Genomic DNA, 20,091 nt, shown 5'->3' with positions numbered 1-20,091 from the left:
GGCTGTCTCTTCTTAATCTCCTTTGCTGACTCCTTCAGTACTCAACTGTAAAATGCTATTTATAATCCTGTCTCCCCTACTGGACTGTGACCATGTTAAAGACCAGAAGTTTCTTACTCATCTTTATGTTAGCAGCTGGCACTGCGGGCACTCAATGAGTGCTTGCTGAGCTGAACTGAATCTAATTGATGCCCTGTCATTTCAAAAGTACAGCCATAAAAAATTAACCCATTGTTGAGTCAATTCCAACTCACAGTAACCCTATAAGACAGGGTAGAACTGCCCCATAGGGTTTCCAAGGCCATAATCTTTACAGAAGTATACCACATCTTTCTCCCGTGCAGTGACTAGTGGGTTTGAATCATCAGCCTTTCAGTTAGCAGCCAAGTACTTAGCCACTGTGCTACCAGGGCTCCTCTCAAAAGTATACATATACCAAAAAAAAAAAAAGTCTTTTTTTTTTTTTTTTTTTTTAGTTAAAATAATATCTGGTCCATGTAATAGAAATAATACTAGTTAATATTCATTGAGTGCTATTATGCTACGAATTTTATGTGCATTATCTCTCTTAAGGGAGACTTGCTGGCATAGTAGTTAAGAGTTATGACTGCTAACCAAAAGGTCAGCAATTCCAATCCACCAGCCGCTCCTTGGAAACCCTATGGGGCAGTTCTACTCTGTCCTATAGAATTGCTATGAGTTATAATTGACTGGACAGCAGCGGGCTTTTTATTAAATCTCCCTTAATAATGTTATTACAAAATACAGGCTAGAAAGGCTAAATAATTTCCCAAAATCACAACACTAGTAAAATGAGTATTTAGAATTAAAGTGTTTTTTTTTGGGGGGGGGATTCAAGGCCCACTATATCTCCTCTCAAAGTTATTTGTACTGAAAGCATTGACCGCCATGTAATAGACATACTTGATGATACCTGCCCCAGTATGGAAGAACCCTCTGATTTACCTGTCCTGATGCCCACCCTTAGCTAGGAGGAGGCTGCAGGGACTCAGAGAGAAGGAAGGGCAAGGCTCACAGGTGAAGAGATGGAAGGAGGAGCCACCTCAGGCCCCACCTACCTTCCAGTCTCAGGGCTATGCTCTCCTACCTGAATTGTGAGGTGTGAATAGATTTTCTGGCTCTCTCAACTTTAACCCTTTTGTGTCGGGCAGTACATATAGTGACCATGAAATTTTTCAGCCTCTGAGGTTTATTGGGAAGCTGCTGGACCACTGACAGTGCATGCTGACGCAAGGCAGGGAACTTTATGACTGTTTAAAACTGAAGAATTGGGTGTGTGCCACAAATGACTGTTCTTACAGGGTATTGTACGAGACATCTGAATTGCTGGTAGAAAAACAGAAATTTTGAAGATTTTTGTTTGTTACATATATGTGCCAATAGACCCCAGCAGGGATTCTGGGGTAGAATTAGTGGTACTTCATATGTACCGCCAAACATTTAGGGTAGGCTTGTGGGAGAGGGCAAGAAAAAATATACACACCACCTACTAAAAAATCAGACATACTCAATGATTCAGCATGCTTCCATTAATTCAGCACACGGTATCAACAAAAAATTCAAAGCAGAAAATAACTGGATCATCAAAGGGATAAGAGCCTTGACCAGAGGTCAACATAGCCTGTGCTGCTTGAGTTCTTTGAGGAAGGAACATATCCAGACTTGAAATGGATCCAAACGGCATCACCTACCTTGGGCATGCAGACGACTAAATGCCCGGTCGTCTGAGATCTTCGAGCCGAGCTGCTATCGGGCTTAACTTCTGCAGGAAGGACAAGCTGAAATGGCTGAAAATAAATGGGCGATATAAGCTGAAGTGAGTGCATATTATATGAGACGGTTAGTTCAAGAGATATTTTCATTAGAAATTCAGGATCTACCATTTGATTTAAAAATGTGCTGAAACTTCTTAGGGGAAAAGAATAACAACACATAGGCTATGCTCAACATGAATGAACTATTTTACCTACGAGTCTAAAAAGCGGTCATTAACAACAAACAGTGAAATGCGCATTGTTCCATTTATGTTAACGTGGCTGAAAAGCAATTTACAGATAAAACTTCTTGTCATACAACATTAACATACTTCCATTTCAGAAGTCTTCAAACTAACTTATATAAATGCTCAGTATCAGAAAAAAAAATGTTATTTCAAAAGTGATAAAATTATAGTGGCTGTCAATGAAATCATTGATATTTTAGAATGGTACACTATTTCACTTTAGGCAGAAGTTACCACATACATAATCACTTTATCAGTTTTAAAAAAAAAAAGTACAAATGCAGTAGATGTAGGTATTAAAAATATTAATTTTATCAAGCTACACAATAATCGGCAGCCATTCCTGTGGTGTGGTTTTGTTGCCAGGTACCCTTGAGTTGGTTCTGACTCATAGTGACCCCACGTACAACACAATGAAATACCCTCCGTCCTACGCCATCCTCACAGTAGTTGCTATGTTTGAGCCCATTGTTGTAGCCACTGTGTCAATCCATCTCATTGAGGGTCTTCCTCTTTCCGCTGATGCTCTACTTTACCAAGCATGAATTCCTTCTCCAGGGACTGGTTCCTCCTGATAACATGTCCAAAGTATGTGAGACAAAGTCTCACCATCTTAGCTTCTAAGGAGCATTCTGCCTGTCCTTCCTCCAAGACAGATTTGTTCATTTTTCTGGCAGCCCACGGTATAGTCAATATTCTTTGCTGTCTTAGTCATCTAGTGCTACTATAACAAAAATACCACAAATGAATACCTTTAACAAAGAGAAGTTTATTCTCTCATAGTCCAGTAAACTAGAAATCCAAACTCAGGGTGCCGCTCCAGGGGAAGGCTTTCTCTCTCTGTAGGCTCTGGAGGAAGGTCCTTGTGATGTATCCCTCTTCCCTTGGTCTGGGAGCATCTCGGCGCAGGAACCTCAGGTCCAAAGGATGCGCTCTGCTCCCAGCACTGCTTTCTTGGTGTTATGATGTCCCCTGTCTCTCTGCTCGCTTCTCTCTTTTGTATCTCAAAAGAGATTGGCTTAAGACGCTATCTAATCTTGTAGACCTCATCAATATAACTGCCACTAATCCATCTCATTATATCATAGTGATAGGATTTACAACCCATAGGGAAATCATATCAGATGACAAAATGGTAGATAATCATACAACACTGGGAATCATGACCTAGCCAAGACGACAGATATCTTTGGGGGACACAATTCAATTCGTGACATACATCAACAACATAAGTCAAAGGCACCAATTCTTCTTCGGTCTTCCTTATTCACTGTCCAGCTTTCACATGCATGTGAGATGACTGAAAATACTGTGGCTTGAGTCAGACACACCTGAGTCCTCAAAGTGACATTGTTGCTTTTTAACACTTTAAAGTGGTCTTTTGCAGCAGATTTGCCCAAGGCAATATGTCGTTTGATTTCCTGACTGCTGCTTCCATGGGCATTGATTGTGAATCCAAGTAAAATAAAATCCTTGACAACTCCAATCTTCTCCGTTTACCATGATGCTGCTTATCGGTCCAGTTGTGAGGATTTTTGTTTCCTTCATGTTGAGGTGTAATCCATACTGAAGGCTGTAGTCTTTGACCTTCAACAGTAAGAGCTTCAAGTCCTCTTCACTTTCAGCAAGAAAAGTTGTGTCATCTGCATATTGCAAGTCGTTAATGAGTCTTATTCCAACCCTGATGCCACGTTCTTCTTCATATAGTCTGGCTTTTCAGATTATTTGCTCAGCATAGGGATTGAATAAATATGGTGAAAGGATACAGACCTGACACACACCTTTCCTGACCTCCAACCAGATCAAGTTTTGCCTGGTGGTAAAAGCTAAGCACCTAAAAAATAGCTCACTGACAGGGTCCTTTTTTCTGTTTTGATAATACTTTAAAAAAAAGTTTGAGGCAACCTAGCTTAACTCAGGCCTTAGCTTCTGAGATTGTAATAGGCTCCAGAGATAGACTTACCTTTCCTTTGACCGTTACTCGCACGTAAGTTGTCTGCACATCAACGTCAATTAAAGAGGTATCCATATACCTTCAGGATAAAACATACCAGAATCTTATAATTCTCCAAGACACTATGTTTACAACAGCGCTAATACAGATTCGCACGTACTAGACCATTCTAAATGAAGCTCGTTTAAAATTACTATGCTAAGCAGGTCTTAAAAAAAAGAAGAAAAAAGGCAGTCTTAAGTTAATCCCCAGACCAAAGGAAATCCAATATATCAGCAATTTCATTTTTAGACCCATGATTACATTTGGCATTGATTGCCCCAACCCAAAAATATCTAAGGCCTGAAACACCAGAGGCTTGCAAAAAACAGCTTGCCACATTTTTTCTTCTCATGAATATTTTATTTTAAGTCCCTAGGCTTGAATAGCCAGGAATGCTGAATCCGCTGAGCCTGGGGCCCGCAGCCACCAGCTCCCGCTTCCTGAGCTGCTCTCAACCCCAGGCAGCTGCTCTCCTAACTTCTCTCCTGGAGGCCTTTACATCCTGCTGAACAAGTGAAGCCTTCCAGTCACTGGGGCAGTGACCTCCTCCTCAGGTGGGAATGATTCTCCTTGACTCAGGAACCAATAAGGAGCCCTGGTGGCGCAGTGGCGCCATGAGAGCAGTGACTGTATTTAGAGTATGCCAGCTGCGGTCTCCCAGTACCTGGCACAGAGTAGATAGTCTATAGATATGTCTTGAATCAAGGCAGAATGGATAAGCATAAGTGAATGAGTGAATTTAACTTTCCTGTGTACGTCTTTGTGCCAATACAGCTGACAAGGAACTTTAGCATAGTTAGTTCTGACAAAGCCACGGGGATAGAAGGATTTTACAACACAGACAGTAAAAAGATCACCAGCCCTTAGAAAGTTACATACATGGGGATGAGTAAATTTTCCGTTTGAGGACTGAACATATGTGGCCAAAGAAATTGAAAAGAGAAAGGGTTTCACATTCACTTAGACTTCAGAAAGAAGGCTGGAACACGGATAGACTTAGAAGGAAGAGACAGAAAGTCTTTAGTTGAAACCACCAGAAAGGGCAGCTTGGGGAGCTGGAGGGATGAGGACAGGCGGTCAGCTAGAAGAGAGCTGGCTGTTCTTTGGAGGCAGGTGATCTCGACAGGTGGGCACAAAAAGTGACAGGAGGCAGGTGAGAGGCAGCTCGGTGTGAGGAGGAAGGGACCAAACTTGAGTGAGGCCTGGGGATTCATGTCTGGTTCCTCCTCTCACTGCGTTTACTTTGCTAAGACTCACCCTCTAAAAATCTACCTGCTCTTGGGTAATTCCAGGATAACACTCCCTCCTACCTCCCAGGGTTACTGAGTGATCCAAATAAGATGTTGTTGTTGGCTGCCATCAAGTTTGCTCCAACTCGTGGTGACCCCACGCACAATGGAACATAATGCTGCTCAGTCCTGAGCCATCCCCATGATTGGTTGCAGATCAGACCATTGTGATCTACAGTGTTTTCACTGGCCGATTTTGGGAGGTGGATTGCCAGGCCTTTCTTCCTAGCCTATCTTAGTCTAGAAGCTCTGCTGAAACCTGTTCGGCATCATAGCAACATGCTATGTCTACTGACAGACAGGTGGTGGCTGCCCTTGAGGTACACTGCCTAGGAATTGCACCTGGGTCTTCAACATGGAAGATGAGAATTCTACCACTGAACCACTAGTGCCCCCTCCCCACAAGTAAAGATAAAACCCACTGTTGTCAAGTCAATTCTGACTCACAGAAACCCTATAAAGATAGAGCACATAAAAAGGCCTTAAAAAGAGAAAGGCATTCATTTGAATTCATGCATATAAAAGTTCACTGACTCTCACTATTGGTAGCCATTCATTCATTCATTCCTGTAATTACTGAGCCTCCACCAGGTGCCAGGCAATTTAGGTGCTGGAGATATAGCAGGAGAAACAAAACAAAGTTCCTGTCTTGGTCACACATTAAAAAAAAAACAAGTAACTTTATAGCTTGTCAGATGAAATCCAAAAAGCAGGGAGAGGCAGAAGGGAGGGCTGCTATGAAGGTGTAGGTACTGCTTTGTATTAGCTGTTTTACATCATAAGGTGGTATCTGAACATGGGCTTGACAGACATGAGGCAACAAGTCAAGAGAACAGCAGGGTGTATGTCAGAGGGAGCCAGGCTGGGGGAAACACAAGTACAAAAGGCCCGAGGGAGGCATGGAGGGTTTGGAAGGGGCGGAGAAGTGGGGAGGTGGTGGGAATGGCTGCTGAGGTCATGAACAGTAGGACAGGACAGGGAGCTGGCACTAAAAGCCTCAAGGAAGGAGACAGAGTGGCCTGGGTGTCCTCAGAAGGCTCTAACAGGAAGAGGAGGTGGCAACACAGGATGAAGACCATGGAGTTTTAGGGACGAGAGAGAAATTAGAGTCTGGGGGTAGCGATAAGGGACTGGCAGGAGCCTGTACAACACCAGTCCCTTGGAACAAAGTGGGGGCAGAAGCTGGCCACAATGTAAGAGGGCCAGGGGAGGTGTGTCTTCTAGGGAAAAGAGGCTGCTGGCATACCCTCATGGTCCCAGGGTGGGCCTGGGGGTTGGGGAGTCACCACCCAATGTTTATTACTGTATGAAAATGTTTGGGAAAAAACAAGAGGTATACAAAAGTAAAGTGGCCAGAGTCAAAGCCGGGGGCAGGAGGGGGGTAGTTTACGGTGTCAGAATTAGAAAACAGCAAAGTCCTCTAACTTATTTAAACTCTGCCTTTTTTGTTGCTATTTTTAGGTGTCATTGAGTCGATTTTGACTCGCAGCGACCTCATGTGACAGAGTAAAACTGTCCTACAGGGTTTTCTAGGCTGTAATTTTCAAGGAAGCAGATTGCCAGTTCTTTATCCTGCGAGCGGCTGAGTTCATTCAAACAGCCAAACTTTCAGTTAGCAACCAAGTGCTTAACCATTGTACCACCAGGGCTCCTAAAACTCTGCCTTTAAGAACAGATATTCTATAGTTCACAGTCATAGAATTGTGGGTTTATTTATTTTTATTTTCATGCTTTTAAAAATCAGAGTAAGTTCTCTGTCTTAAAAAAATGAACTTCTTCGTTTAACTACATGGCAAACCCAACTCCATTTCAAAACATACCAGAACTGACAAGATTGCTCCTGAGAATAAAAACAGACAGAAATGCCATTAAACATTAAAAAAAAGCCTTTACCTGTAGACAGCAAGGTCCAGGATGATCTGGTTATGTTTCTCATCATCTTTCAAAGAGAAGTCAAGTCTAAAGAATTATACATTTGGGGGGAAAAATTTTTTTTTCTTAATGCCGTATGGATAACCTCAAGAAATAAAACTAAATTTGACTGTAATTCTATAATAATCACCAATCACAAACTTATTTTGGTGGCTGGATAATAAAATATCTGTGTTTATTTTAAAATTCCAACAGAAACCTACAACATATTGATAAACGAGTTGTATTTACAACACTGTTTAGATGTGGCAATCTTAAGGTAAATTACATAAAAAAATTAGCATTGGTGCGGAGACAGAGACATCTGGTGGTCAAAGGTTTCTTTTCCATTTTGAGTTTGCTAGAAGCAAACTCACACTGGAATTCTTTATGGAAAACTACTAGAGGTAGCTTTTATTTCCCTTTATCCAGCATTCTATTCCTTTAAGTTTTAACAGTCTCGTCTTTCCTTTACCTTGCCGTCTTTTTTTTTATTTCCTTCCTTTCATTGTTAACCTTCCTATTACCCTGGAAAAGGCTGAGATGCTGCATACTATCTGTGACCTCTAATCTATTTATGAAGAATCCAAGGCTCAGAGGGGTTGACTTAGCTGGAAAAGTGGCCATCTGAGCCCAAGCAGGCTTCCAAAGCCCTAAGGTTTTCACCTGCACCCTGAGGCCAAGCCTTAGGTGTAGCTTCCATACTGTCAACATACTACTCAGAATGACCAGATCAATCTTATTCTGAGAACATTCACTTGTTGTTATACAATTCAATGTAAATTATATAACCCAACAATATTAAAGAATGTGAGGAAAACATAAAGTTAGCTATAAATCTGGCTGTCAGCAGTACGTTTGCTTGTGGCAGTCACTGTCTCATTGTTCTCAACAATGTTATGCACTACTGCTTAACAGCCTAGAAGGCTAAAAAAAAAATATTCAGGATGTCAGCTCCAGGGGAAGGCTTTCTCTCTTTTCAGCTCTGGAGGAAGGTCCTTATTATTAATCATCCCCTGGTCTAGGTGCTTCTCTGAGCAGGAACCCCGGGTCCAAAGGATACACTCTGCTCCTGCATTGCTTTCTTGGTGGTATGAGGTCCCCCGTCTCTCTGCTTGCTTCTCGCTTTTATATCTCAAAAGAGATTGACTCAAGATACAATCTAATCTTGCAGATTGAGTCCTGCCTCATTAATATAACTGCCTCTAATCCTGCCTCATTAACATCATAGAGGTAGGATTTACAACACATATGAAAATCACATCAGATGACAAAATGGTGGGCAATCACACAATACTGGGAATCAAGGACTAGCCAAGTTGATACACATTTTGGGGGACACGATTCAATCCATAGCACCAGTAGTGCGGGGCTTCTTACAGTTCTCCGAATGTACCATGTGTTCTTTACTTCATCTCAGGATCACTTGCTGTCCTCTCTGCTTTGATGGCATATTCCCTGATTTTCCCGCCAGCCAACTCAAACCCCCCACTTCAGGTATCTCTTGACAAGTAATTTCAGAGAGGTTTTCTATGGCAGAGATTTCTATTCATGCCTCACTGTCTGCTCCCCCTTTTTTCATAATAGTAGAATCCCTGACTTAAACTAGGCACATGGCTCTGCAGAATAAAAATGACACTTTCCAGCCTCCCTTGCAGCTAGGTGAGATCATATGATTTAGTTCAATGAATGAAAGTGTTGCATGACACTTTCCAATAATTTCCCTTAAAAGATGCAAGTACGTGCCCTTTCCTCCCTTCCTTCTTCTTTATCCCAGCAAGTGGAAGAAATTGTAGGAGGCTAAGAGATGAAGCTCAGAGGTTACATAACAAGCTACTGCAACTGTCCAGGCAAGAGGTAGTGTTGGTTTGTTCTAGAGTGCCGGTAATGGAATTAATTAGAAGTGGTTGGATTCTAGTAATTATTGAAAGAAGAGTGGACAGGGCTTGCTGATAAAATGAGAGAAAGAACAATACAGTATGAATCCAAGAGTTTTGGTCATAACAACTAGGCAGATGCTTGTAACTGAGATGGTGAACATTGGGGTACAAGCAAGTAATGGAGGGGGCTGGTAGTGGGGATGAAAATCCAGAGCTGGGTTTCAGTCATCGTAAGTTTCAGATAACTATTTGATATCCATATATTGACGTCAAATAGCTAAAAGTCTATACAGACCTTGAGCTCAGGGAGGAGCCCTGGTGGTGCAGCGGTTAAGAGATCTGCAAAAGGTCAGTAGTCCAAATCTACCTTGGAAATGGCAACGGGTTTGGTTTTTTTTTTTTTGGTTTTGAACTCAGGGAAGAAGCTAGGTCAATATAAATGTAAAGCAAAGCAATGTAAAGATAATACTTAATAGAGTATGTTGAGAGGAATTTGCCCTAGAGCATTTAGGTGACAAGAAAAAAAAAAAAAAAAGGATTCAGCAAAGCCTAAGAAGAAGAACGGCTAGTAAGGTAGAAGAAAAACCAGAAGCAAAGGGCAAGAACCTGCTCCAAGAATGGAGAGAACCATCTGTTGAGTCCAGATCCACTAGAAGGTCAAGTAAAAGAGGGACTGCAGTTTGAACACTGAATGTGATGAAAGAAGCATCAGGATGATGGAGTCAACAGAGGTGGTCTCCAGAAGGAATGTGAAGTGAGAAATTGGAGGCTGAGTACAGACGACTCCATTGAGAACATAGGCTATTAAGTGGGGGCAGAGAAATAGAGCAGTATAAGAAAGTAAAATTGGGTCGGGGAGGAGATATTAAAGTGTGTTTATATGCTGATGAGACTGACTCAGTAGATGAGAGAGAAGTGATACAGAAGTCAGAAAGGGTCTTACGGAAGCAAAGTCCTTGATACGAACAACAGATGGGATCAGCTGGCAGTGACTGACTTCAGCTAGGAGCTCACCACAGCAGCTGGAGGGAGGAGGGTATGTGGTACAAGTCCAGGCACTTTGGTGAGCTGGTGTTGGGAGGATGAGCAAACTTCTGATGGCTTCTTTTTCTCAGTGAAATGAGAAACAAGGCTCTGAATTAAGACTGAGGGAGTGTAAGGTGATGCTGGAGGGAAGGAGAGAGAAAATGTATGCAAGCATCCTATAGGAGAGAATGAATTACACAAGAAAATACAGTAAGATTGCCAGAAGTTGCTCTGAGGTCTGTGGTCATCATTCCACAGTGACACCTGGCAGGACAGTGGAATGCTCCCTCCATCCCGGCCATGCTGAAGGAAAGCCCAGAGGCGGGTTGTATGGGGTTTAAACAGGGTTGGAGTTTTGTGAAGCGAGTACGATGGAGGAAGAAAAGGGCAGGACAGTTGAAGATGTGTGTCAAGCACTGGTTTTTGTGATGAGTCATAAAACCCAAACAGGGTGATCACCAGTTTCTGGATGCCAAGAAAATAAACTATAACAGTACGTACTTGAAAACAATAATACATGCTTTTAAATTGCTTTTAAATAGGCACAAAGTAACATTATTATCAGACTCATCACAGTTGTTAAGAGTGGTCAGATACATTCTTCATAGAGTGAGCCTGTAACTGAAATGATCATAATGACCAGAACCACTGACTTCACTTCTCCAGGTCTCTGTGTGGCCTCACGTACTTGGGCTCATTTACATTCAGGACTCTTCCGTCTTCAGTGATCAAAGTCCTGGGTGGCTTCACTTTCTTCTTGTTTTCACTTAAGATTGGGAGTGGGTAGGAAAAAGAAGAAAAGGAAACATAAAAGTAATTAATATTTTTGTGTAACAGTTTAAGAAAAATCAATCAGACATTGATGAATACAGCAGCAATTCACTGTTATGAAGCCCACTACTTTCATTCTGGGCTGATAATTGACAATCAAGCTAGATGTCTAGATGGCTATATCTATATCTGTAAAACAAAAATGTAACCAAACCAATGTATTAGCCAGTTCGGGGGGAGGGGATTATTTTTCATGAAATATCCGTGAATATTTAAACTAGCCTATTTTATGCATGATTTACTCAGATAAACGTCAACCATCTATTTCACTTTGTGTATACAGCTTCTGCTTTAGTTTAAATTACTATTAAAAAAATACCAAGTGGAACCCAGTCTATCAAAATAAAAATACCAGGACATAGGATCTATGTGAAAGGATGTTTATCACAGCATTGTCTGCAGAGGCAGAAACCTGTAAATGCCCACCAATGAAGGATGATAGGACCAACTGTAGTATATTTAGACTATGAAATATTGTGCAACCATGGAAAACATGTTGCTCTTTACCTACTGATCTAAAAGAGTGTCTTTAAAAGAAACAGGAAATAATAGCTTAGGTATGGGAGCTTCTAACAAGTCCTCAAACAATAGCTAAACAATTCAAAAGTGTGAGCATACTGTTAAATGTCCAGAAGAGTTGTATCAGGAAAACATAATGTCTAATAAAACTCATTTCTAGTTATCCATTTTGTAAACAAAGGGGAAAGAAAGCAAGCAGCTTGATCCACTAGCTTTTGTACTGTTCCTTTGTATCATTGTAACTAGTATCTCTGATCTAGGTCCTACTGTGACCAGATACATTTAAAGTGGTCAAAAAGCTAAAAACATGCAAACGGAATCCCACCTAAAATGACATAACTCATACGGTTGTAAAGAATGTGGTTTGATATTCATGAATGTTAGCAGATACAAAAAAAAAAAAAATCTGTACTTAGACAAACAGAGCAAAGTTTATGTATCATGGGAGCCCTGGTGGCGCAGTGGTTAAGTGTTCGGCTGCTTACCAAAAGGTCGGCAGTTTGAATCTACCAAATGTTCCTCGGAACCCCATTGGGGCAGTTCTACTCTGTCCTATAGGGTCGCTATGAGTCAAAATCAACTCGACGGCAACAGGTTTGGTTTAATTTTTTGGATGTATGATGGGTAAAATAATGTGTGATCATAAATATATTCTATAAGAGAGTGTTGTCATCTCAATGACAGGGGAAAATGAAATACCTGAATTTTTCTTGGTTTTTCCGTTGTTTTTCCATGTGTCTAAGAGTTTCCAATCTAGATTCAGGAGTAAACAAAGAGGGCTTATTCCAGAATGCTAGGTCTTCTTCACTTTCATCTAATTCTGTCTTATTGCACTCCTCTTTTCCTATTTCTGATGCTGGGAGGTGATCTTTGCTCTCTAAGGAAAATGGGCTAAAGAAGAACACACACAAAGCATATCAGAGCAATACTAGATGTAGGAGTTTACGTAAAACATTGAATTACTAAATAAAATATTTATTTAAAATAAAATATTTTTTAAAAACTATATCATGGCCAAAGTGGGTTTATCCTAGAAATTCAAGGATGGTTTGATATTAGAAAATCTGTTAATGTGATCTAATCCTTTAGCATAAAAACATGATTATCTCAATAAATGCAGAAAAAGCATTTAATAAAAATCTAATCTGTTAGGACAAAAGCTCTATATCAACTGGAAAAAGAGGGACATTTACTTATCTTTACCAAAACCCCATAGTAAACATCACACTTAATGATGAGCCATTTCTTTTAGAAGGCACTCCTCTTAAAGTCAGAAACCAGAAAGAGAGGTTCATTCCACTTTTGCTACTCCATCCCATACTGGAGGTCTTAGCAGGCACCATAAAGAAAATAAAGTGGGGGCATAAGGGTTGGGAAAATAAAGTTGCAGTTTCCAATGTATTTTTCTAAACAGGAAACACAGGAGTATCTATAGACTAACTACTGCATCTTTTTAAATGGTCAGTAAGAGGGCTTAATACACCACCATACAGAGAAGTCATTTGTCTCTTCATACATCAGCAAACAAATTCCAAGTCCATTTTTAAAATCACATTCTGCAAGATACTCTGGAACAAATCTAATAATAGATGGTGTAAGACCTTTATTGAGAAACTTACAAAATCTTATTGAAGGATTTGGAAGAAGGTCTAAATAAATACAGCTATTCCAAAATTCAATAAGGAAAGAGTAAATACCATGAAGAGGTCAATTTTCCCCAGTAAACATGTACACTACATACAGTTTCAATCAAAATTCTACTAGGGATTTTCATGGAACTAGATTGGTGGATTCTAAAATTCTTACAGAAGAATAAAGAACCAAGAGGAGCCAAGATAATTTTGAAAAATGAGAATATCTCCTACCAGATATCATGGTTTACTATACATCTATAAAAATTCAAACCACATGGGGAGTTCCCATGGAGCGATCTACAGAACCAATAAACTGACCTACGAATACACTAGTAGAGGGTACATGGTGGGGGTGGCCTTACAGATCAGTGGGAGAAGGATAAACCAAACCAAACCCACTGCCGTCGAGTCAATTCCAACTCAGGGCAACCCTATAGGACAGAGTAGAACTGCTCCATAGAGTTTCCAAAGAGCACCTGGTGGATTTGAACTGCTGATCTTTTGGTTAGCAGCTGTGGCACTTAACCATTACACCATCAGGGTTTCCGGGAGAAGGATAACACCCTAATAAATGGTATGGATAATTATCTATATGGTGCAGTGGTTGAGCATTTGGTGGCTAACCAAACTGCTGGCAGTTCAAATCCACCAGCCACTCCTTGGAAACCCTATGGGGCAGTTCTACTCTGTCCTATATGGTCACTATGAATCAAAATCAACTTGATGGCAACGGGTTTGGTTTCGTTAACAGGTATAAGGCAAACAGAAGCCCTGGTGGCAGAGTGGTTGGGAGCTACGGCAAGCTCTGGCTGCTAACCAAAAGGTCGGCAGCTAGAATCCACCAGCCACTCCTTGGAAGCCCTATGGGGCAGTTCTACTCTGTTCTTTCTGGAAGGTCGCTATGAGTCAGAATCACAACAGCAACGGGTTTTGGTATGGAATACAAGTAGTACCTTACCCTACACTGTACACAAACGTTACTCCTGGATAGATGAAGACCTGAACACAAATGTAGAACTATTAAACCCTTAGAAGAAAGTTTAGGAAAATACGTTTACGACATTCAGGTAATGAAGAATTTCATAAATGAGATAAAAAGTACAAAAGTAAGTTTAGAGAGGGGCGGAGCCAAGATGGCGGACTGGGCAGACGCTGCCTCGGATCCCTCTTGCAACAGAGACACGGAGGGACAAGTGAATCGATCACATACATAGCAGTCTGCGAACCCTGAACAACAAACACAGATTTAGAGACGGAGAACGAGCTAATACGGGGAAGCAGCGATTGTTTCCGGAGCCTGGAGCCAGCGTACCAGTCAGGTACGGCACAAGCACAGAGACCTGCTCCACCCCCCTGAACTAACCCCGGGACGGGGACCAGCTGGTTCCACGGGCGGCGTGGGACGCAGCCGGTAGGAGAAGTCCCCGGGAGGCAGTGACTGATCTTGGAGCAGAAAGAGCAGCATCCGAGCCGGGGAACCGTCCCGCAGGGATTAGGACTGCACGCAGGTACGCCATAAACACGGAGAGTTGCTCCACCCCCTGAACTAACCCCGGGGAGGGGACCAGCCGGGTCGCGCGGGCGGCGTGGGACGCAGCCGGTAGGAGAAGTCCCCGGGAGGCAGCGACTGGTATTGGAGTGGGGAGAACAGCGTTCCAGCCAGGACACTCGGTCGCGGCACAAGCACAGGGAGCTACTCCACCCATCTGAACTAACCCCGGGAGGGGGCCCACCTAGTTCACGGGGGCGGCACGGCCACGCGGCTGGAGAGACGAGAAGTCCCCGGGAGGCAGCGACTGATTTTGGAGTTGAGAGTGCACCGTCCCAGTAGGGGAGCCTTGACGCTGGGCGTGGGGCTGGAAGCGGAGGATCTGACCGTGACTCCAGCGGGCCAGACCCCCCGGGGGCAATCTCCACACAGCCAGCACACATAGGCGACGCGCCCGCGGGAATCTCAGATATAACAGTCATTCCAAGCAAGACAAGCAACTCTGGCTATATTCTGAGGTGCTACTCTCCTATCTCTCTGTTCCCTCCCCCACCCTTCCCAGGCGGCTTCATTAACATCTGAATAGCCTGAGCCAAAGGGAGAACTCTGATAGGGATCTGACTGCAGTTTTTTTTTTAGCGGATTTTCTGGAAAAACTAGTTTCCCAGTGATGGCTCGGAGACAACAATCCATATCAAACCACTTAAAGAAGCAGACCGGGACAGCTTCTCCAACCCCCCAAACAAAAGAATCAAAATCTTTCCCAAATGAAGATACAATTTTGGAATTATCAGATACAGAATATAAAAAACTAATTTACAGAATGCTTAATGATATCACAAATGAAATTAGGATATCTGCAGAAAAAGCCAAGGAACACACTGATAAAACTGTTGAAGAACTCAAAAAGATTATTCAAGAACATACTGGAAAAATTAATAAGTTGCAAGAATCCATAGAGAGACAACATGTAGAAATCCAAAAGATTAACAATAAAATAACAGAATTAGACAACGTAATAGGAAGTCAGAGGAGCAGACTCGAGCAATTAGAATGCAGACTGGGACATCTGGAGGACCAGGGAATTAACACCAACATAGCTGAAAAAAAATCAGATAAAAGAATTAAAAAAAATGAAGAAACCCTAAGAATTATGTGGGACTCTATCAAGAAGGATAACCTGCGGGTGATTGGAGTCCCAGAACAGGGAGGAGGAACAGAAAACACAGAGAAAATAGTTGAAGAACTTCTGACAGAAAACTTCCCTGACATCATGAAAGACGAAAGGATATCTATCCAAGATGCTCATCGAACCCCATTTAAGAGTGATCCAAAAAGAAAAACACCAAGACATATTATCATCAAACTCACCAAAACCAAAGATAAACAGAAAATTTTAAAAGCAGCCAGGGAGAAAAGAAAGGTTTCCTTCAAGGGAGAATCAATAAGAATATGTTCTGACTACTCAGCAGAAACCATGCAGGCAAGAAGGGAATGGGACGACATATACAGAACACTGAAGGAGAAAAACTGCCAGCCAAGGATCATATATCCAGCAAAACTCTCTCTGAAATATGAAGGCGAAATTAAGATATTTACAGACAAACACAAGTTTAGAGAATTTGCAAAAACCAAACCAAAGCTACAAGAAATACTAAAGGATATTGTTTGGTCAGAGAACCAATAATATCAGATATCAGCACAACACAAGGTCACAAAACAGAACGTCCTGATATCAACTCAAATAGGGAAATCACAAAAACAAACAAATTAAGATTAATTAAAAAAAAAAAATACACATAACAGGGAATCATGGAAGTCAATAGGTAAAAGATCACAATAATCAAAAAGAGGGACTAAATACAGGAGGCATTGAACTGCCATATGGAGAGTGATACAAGGCGATATAGAACAATACAAGTTAGGTTTTTACTTAGAAAAATAGGGGTATATAATGAGGTAACCACAAAAAGGTATAACAACTCTATAACTCAAGACAAAAACCAAGAAAAACGTAACGACTCAACTAACATAAAGTCAAACACTATGAAAATGAGGATCTCACAATTTACTAAGAAAAACGCCTCAACACAAAAAAGTATGTGGAAAAATGAAATTGTCAACAACACACATAAAAAGGCATCAAAATGACAGCACTAAAAACTTATTTATCTATAATTACCCTGAATGTAAATGGACTAAATGCACCAATAAAGAGACAGAGAGTCACAGACTGGATAAAGAAACACGATCCATCTATATGCTGCCTACAAGAGACACACCTTAGACTTAGAGACTCAAATAAACTAAAACTCAAAGGATGGAAAAAAGTATATCAAGCAAACAATAAGCAAAAAAGAAGAGGAGTAGCAATATTAATTTCTGACAAAATAGACTTTAGACTTAAATCCACCACAAAGGATAAAGAAGGACACTATATAATGATAAAAGGGACAATTGATCAGGAAGACATAACCATATTAAATATTTACGCACCCAATGACAGGGCTGCAAGATACATAAATCAAATTTTAACAGAACTGAAAAGCGAGATAGATACCTCCACAATTATAGTAGGAGACTTCAACACACCACTTTCGGAGAAGGACAGGACATCCAGCAAGAAGCTCAACAGAGACACGGAAGATCTAATTACAACAATCAACCAACTTGACCTCATTGACTTATACAGAACTCTCCACCCAACTGCTGCAAAATATACTTTTTTTTCCAGCGCACATGGAACATTCTCTAGAATAGACCACATATTAGGACATAAAACAAACCTTTGCAGAGTCCAAAACATCGAAATATTACAAAGCATCTTCTCAGATCACAAGGCAATAAAACTAGAGATCAATAACAGAAAAACGAGGGAAAAGAAATCAAATACTTGGAAAATGAACAATACCCTCCTGAAAAAAGACTGGGTTATAGAAGACATCAAGGAGGGAATAAGGAAATTCATAGAAAGCAACGAGAATGAAAATACTTCCTATCAAAACCTCTGGGACACAGCAAAAGCAGTGCTCAGAGGCCAATTTATATCAATAAATGCACACATACAAAAAGAAGAAAGAGCCAAAATCAGAGAACTGTCCCTACTACTTGAACAAATAGAAAGTGAGCAACAAAAGAATCCATCAGGCACCAGAAGAAAACAAATAATAAAAATTAGAGCTGAACTAAATGAATTAGAGAACAGAAAAACAATTGAAAGAATTAACAAAGCCAAAAGCTGGTTCTTTGAAAAAATTAACAAAATTGATAAACCATTGGCTAGACTGACTAAAGAAATACAGGAAAGGAAACAAATAACCCGAATAAGAAATGAGAAGGACCACATCACAACAGAACCAAATGAAATTAAAAGAATCATTTCAGATTATTATGAAAAATTGTACTCTAACAAATTTGAAAACCTAGAAGAAATGGATGAATTCCTGGAAAAACACTACCTACCTAAACTAACACATTCAGAAGTAGAACAACTAAATAGACCCATAACAAAAAAAGAGATTGAAACGGTAATCAAAAAACTCCCAACAAAAAAAAGTCCCGGCCCGGACGGCTTCACTGCAGAGTTCTACCAAATTTTCAGAGAAGAGTTAACACCACTACTACTAAAGGTATTCCAAAGCATAGAAAATGACGGAATACTACCCAACTCATTCTATGAAGCCACCATCTCCCTGATACCAAAACCAGGTAAAGACATTACAAAAAAAGAAAATTATAGACCTATATCCCTCATGAACATTGATGCAAAAATCCTCAACAAAATTCTAGCCAATAGAATCCAACAACACATCAAAAAAATAATTCACCCTGATCAAGTGGGATTTATACCAGGTATGCAAGGCTGGTTTAATATCAGAAAAACCATTAATGTAATCCATCACATAAATAAAACAAAAGACAAAAACCACATGATCTTATCAATTGATGCAGAAAAGGCATTTGACAAAGTCCAACACCCATTCATGATAAAAACTCTTACCAAAATAGGAATTGAAGGAAAATTCCTCAACATAATAAAGGGCATCTATGCAAAGCCAACAGCCAATGTCACTCTAAATGGAGAGAACCTGAAAGCATTTCCCTTGAGAACGGGAACCAGACAAGGATGCCCTTTATCACCGCTCTTATTCAACATCGTGTTGGAAGTCTTAGCCAGGGCAATCAGGCTAGACAAAGAAATAAAAGGTATCCGGATTGGCAAGGAAGAAGTAAAGTTATCACTATTTGCAGATGACATGATTATATACACAGAAAACCCTAAGGAATCCTCCAGAAAACTACTGAAACTAATAGAAGAGTTTGGCAGAGTCTCAGGTTATAAAATAAACATACAAAAATCACTTGGATTCCTCTACATCAACAAAAAGAACACCGAAGAGGAAATAACCAAATCAATACCATTCACAATAGCCCCCAAGAAGATAAGATACTTAGGAATAAATCTTACCAAGGATGTAAAAGACCTATACAAAGAAAACTACAAAGCTCTACTACAAGAAATTCAAAAGGACATACTTAAGTGGAAAAACATACCTTGCTCATGGATAGGAAGACTTAACATAGTAAAAATGTCTATTCTACCAAAAGCCATCTATACATTTAACGCACTTCCGATCCAAATTCCAATGTCATATTTTAAGGGGATAGAGAAACAAATCACCAATTTCATATGGAACGGAAAGAAGCCCCGGATAAGCAAAGCACTACTGAAAAAGAAGAAGAAAGTGGGAGGCCTCACCTTACCTGACTTCAGAAACTATTATACAGCCACAGTAGTCAAAACAGCCTGGTATTGGTACAACAACAGACACATAGACCAATGGAACAGAATTGAGAACCCAGACATAGATCCATCCACGTATGAGCAGCTGATATTTGACAAAGGACCAGTGTCAATTAACTGGGGAAAAGATAGCCTTTTTAACAAATGGTGCTGGCATAACTGGATATCCATTTGCAAAAAAATGAAACAGGACCCATACCTCACACCATGCACAAAAACTAACTCCAAGTGGATCAAAGACCTAAACATAAAGACTAAAACGATAAAGATCATGGAAGAAAAAATTGGGACAACCCTAGGAGCCCTAATACAAGGTATAAACAGAATACAAAACATTACCAAAAATGATGAAGAGAAACCCGATAACGGGGAGCTCCTAAAAATCAAACACCTATGCTCATCTAAAGACTTCACCAAAAGAGTAAAAAGACCACCTACAGATTGGGAAAGAATTTTCAGCTATGACATCTCCGACCAGCGCCTGATCTCTAAAATCTACATGATTCTGTCAAAACTCAACCACAAAAAGACAAACAACCCAATCAAGAAGTGGGCAAAGGATATGAACACACATTTCACTAAAGAAGATATTCAGGCAGCCAACAGATACATGAGAAAATGCTCTCGATCATTAGCCATTAGAGAAATGCAAATTAAAACTACGATGAGATTCCATCTCACACCAGCAA

At 40.6% G+C, this 20,091-nt stretch overlaps 1 protein-coding gene across 5 annotated transcripts in view; it reads right to left on the bottom strand.

Moving 5' to 3' along the window:
- Positions 1–20,091, bottom strand: part of DNAAF11 (dynein axonemal assembly factor 11) — a 105,954-nt gene that overhangs the window by 56,649 nt on the left and 29,214 nt on the right. For all 5 annotated transcript variants that reach the window (XR_007513261.1, XR_007513262.1, XM_049853918.1 and 2 more), the window contains 5 exons: positions 12,175–12,366; positions 10,814–10,891; positions 7,202–7,267; positions 3,987–4,056; positions 1,713–1,808 (listed from right to left, as the gene is read on the bottom strand). Coding sequence is in view for 3 of the 5 variants with exons in the window: in XM_049853918.1 (XP_049709875.1) it covers positions 1,713–1,808; positions 3,987–4,056; positions 7,202–7,267; positions 10,814–10,891; positions 12,175–12,366 (502 nt within the window). In the remaining 2 variants the exon portion in view is untranslated. The remainder of the gene's footprint in view (positions 1–1,712; positions 1,809–3,986; positions 4,057–7,201; positions 7,268–10,813; positions 10,892–12,174; positions 12,367–20,091) is intronic.

The sequence above is a fragment of the Elephas maximus genome, chromosome 15, assembly GCF_024166365.1.
Source record: "Elephas maximus indicus isolate mEleMax1 chromosome 15, mEleMax1 primary haplotype, whole genome shotgun sequence".
NCBI lineage: Eukaryota > Metazoa > Chordata > Mammalia > Proboscidea > Elephantidae > Elephas > Elephas maximus.
This window is presented reverse-complemented; position numbering and strand designations above follow the sequence as displayed.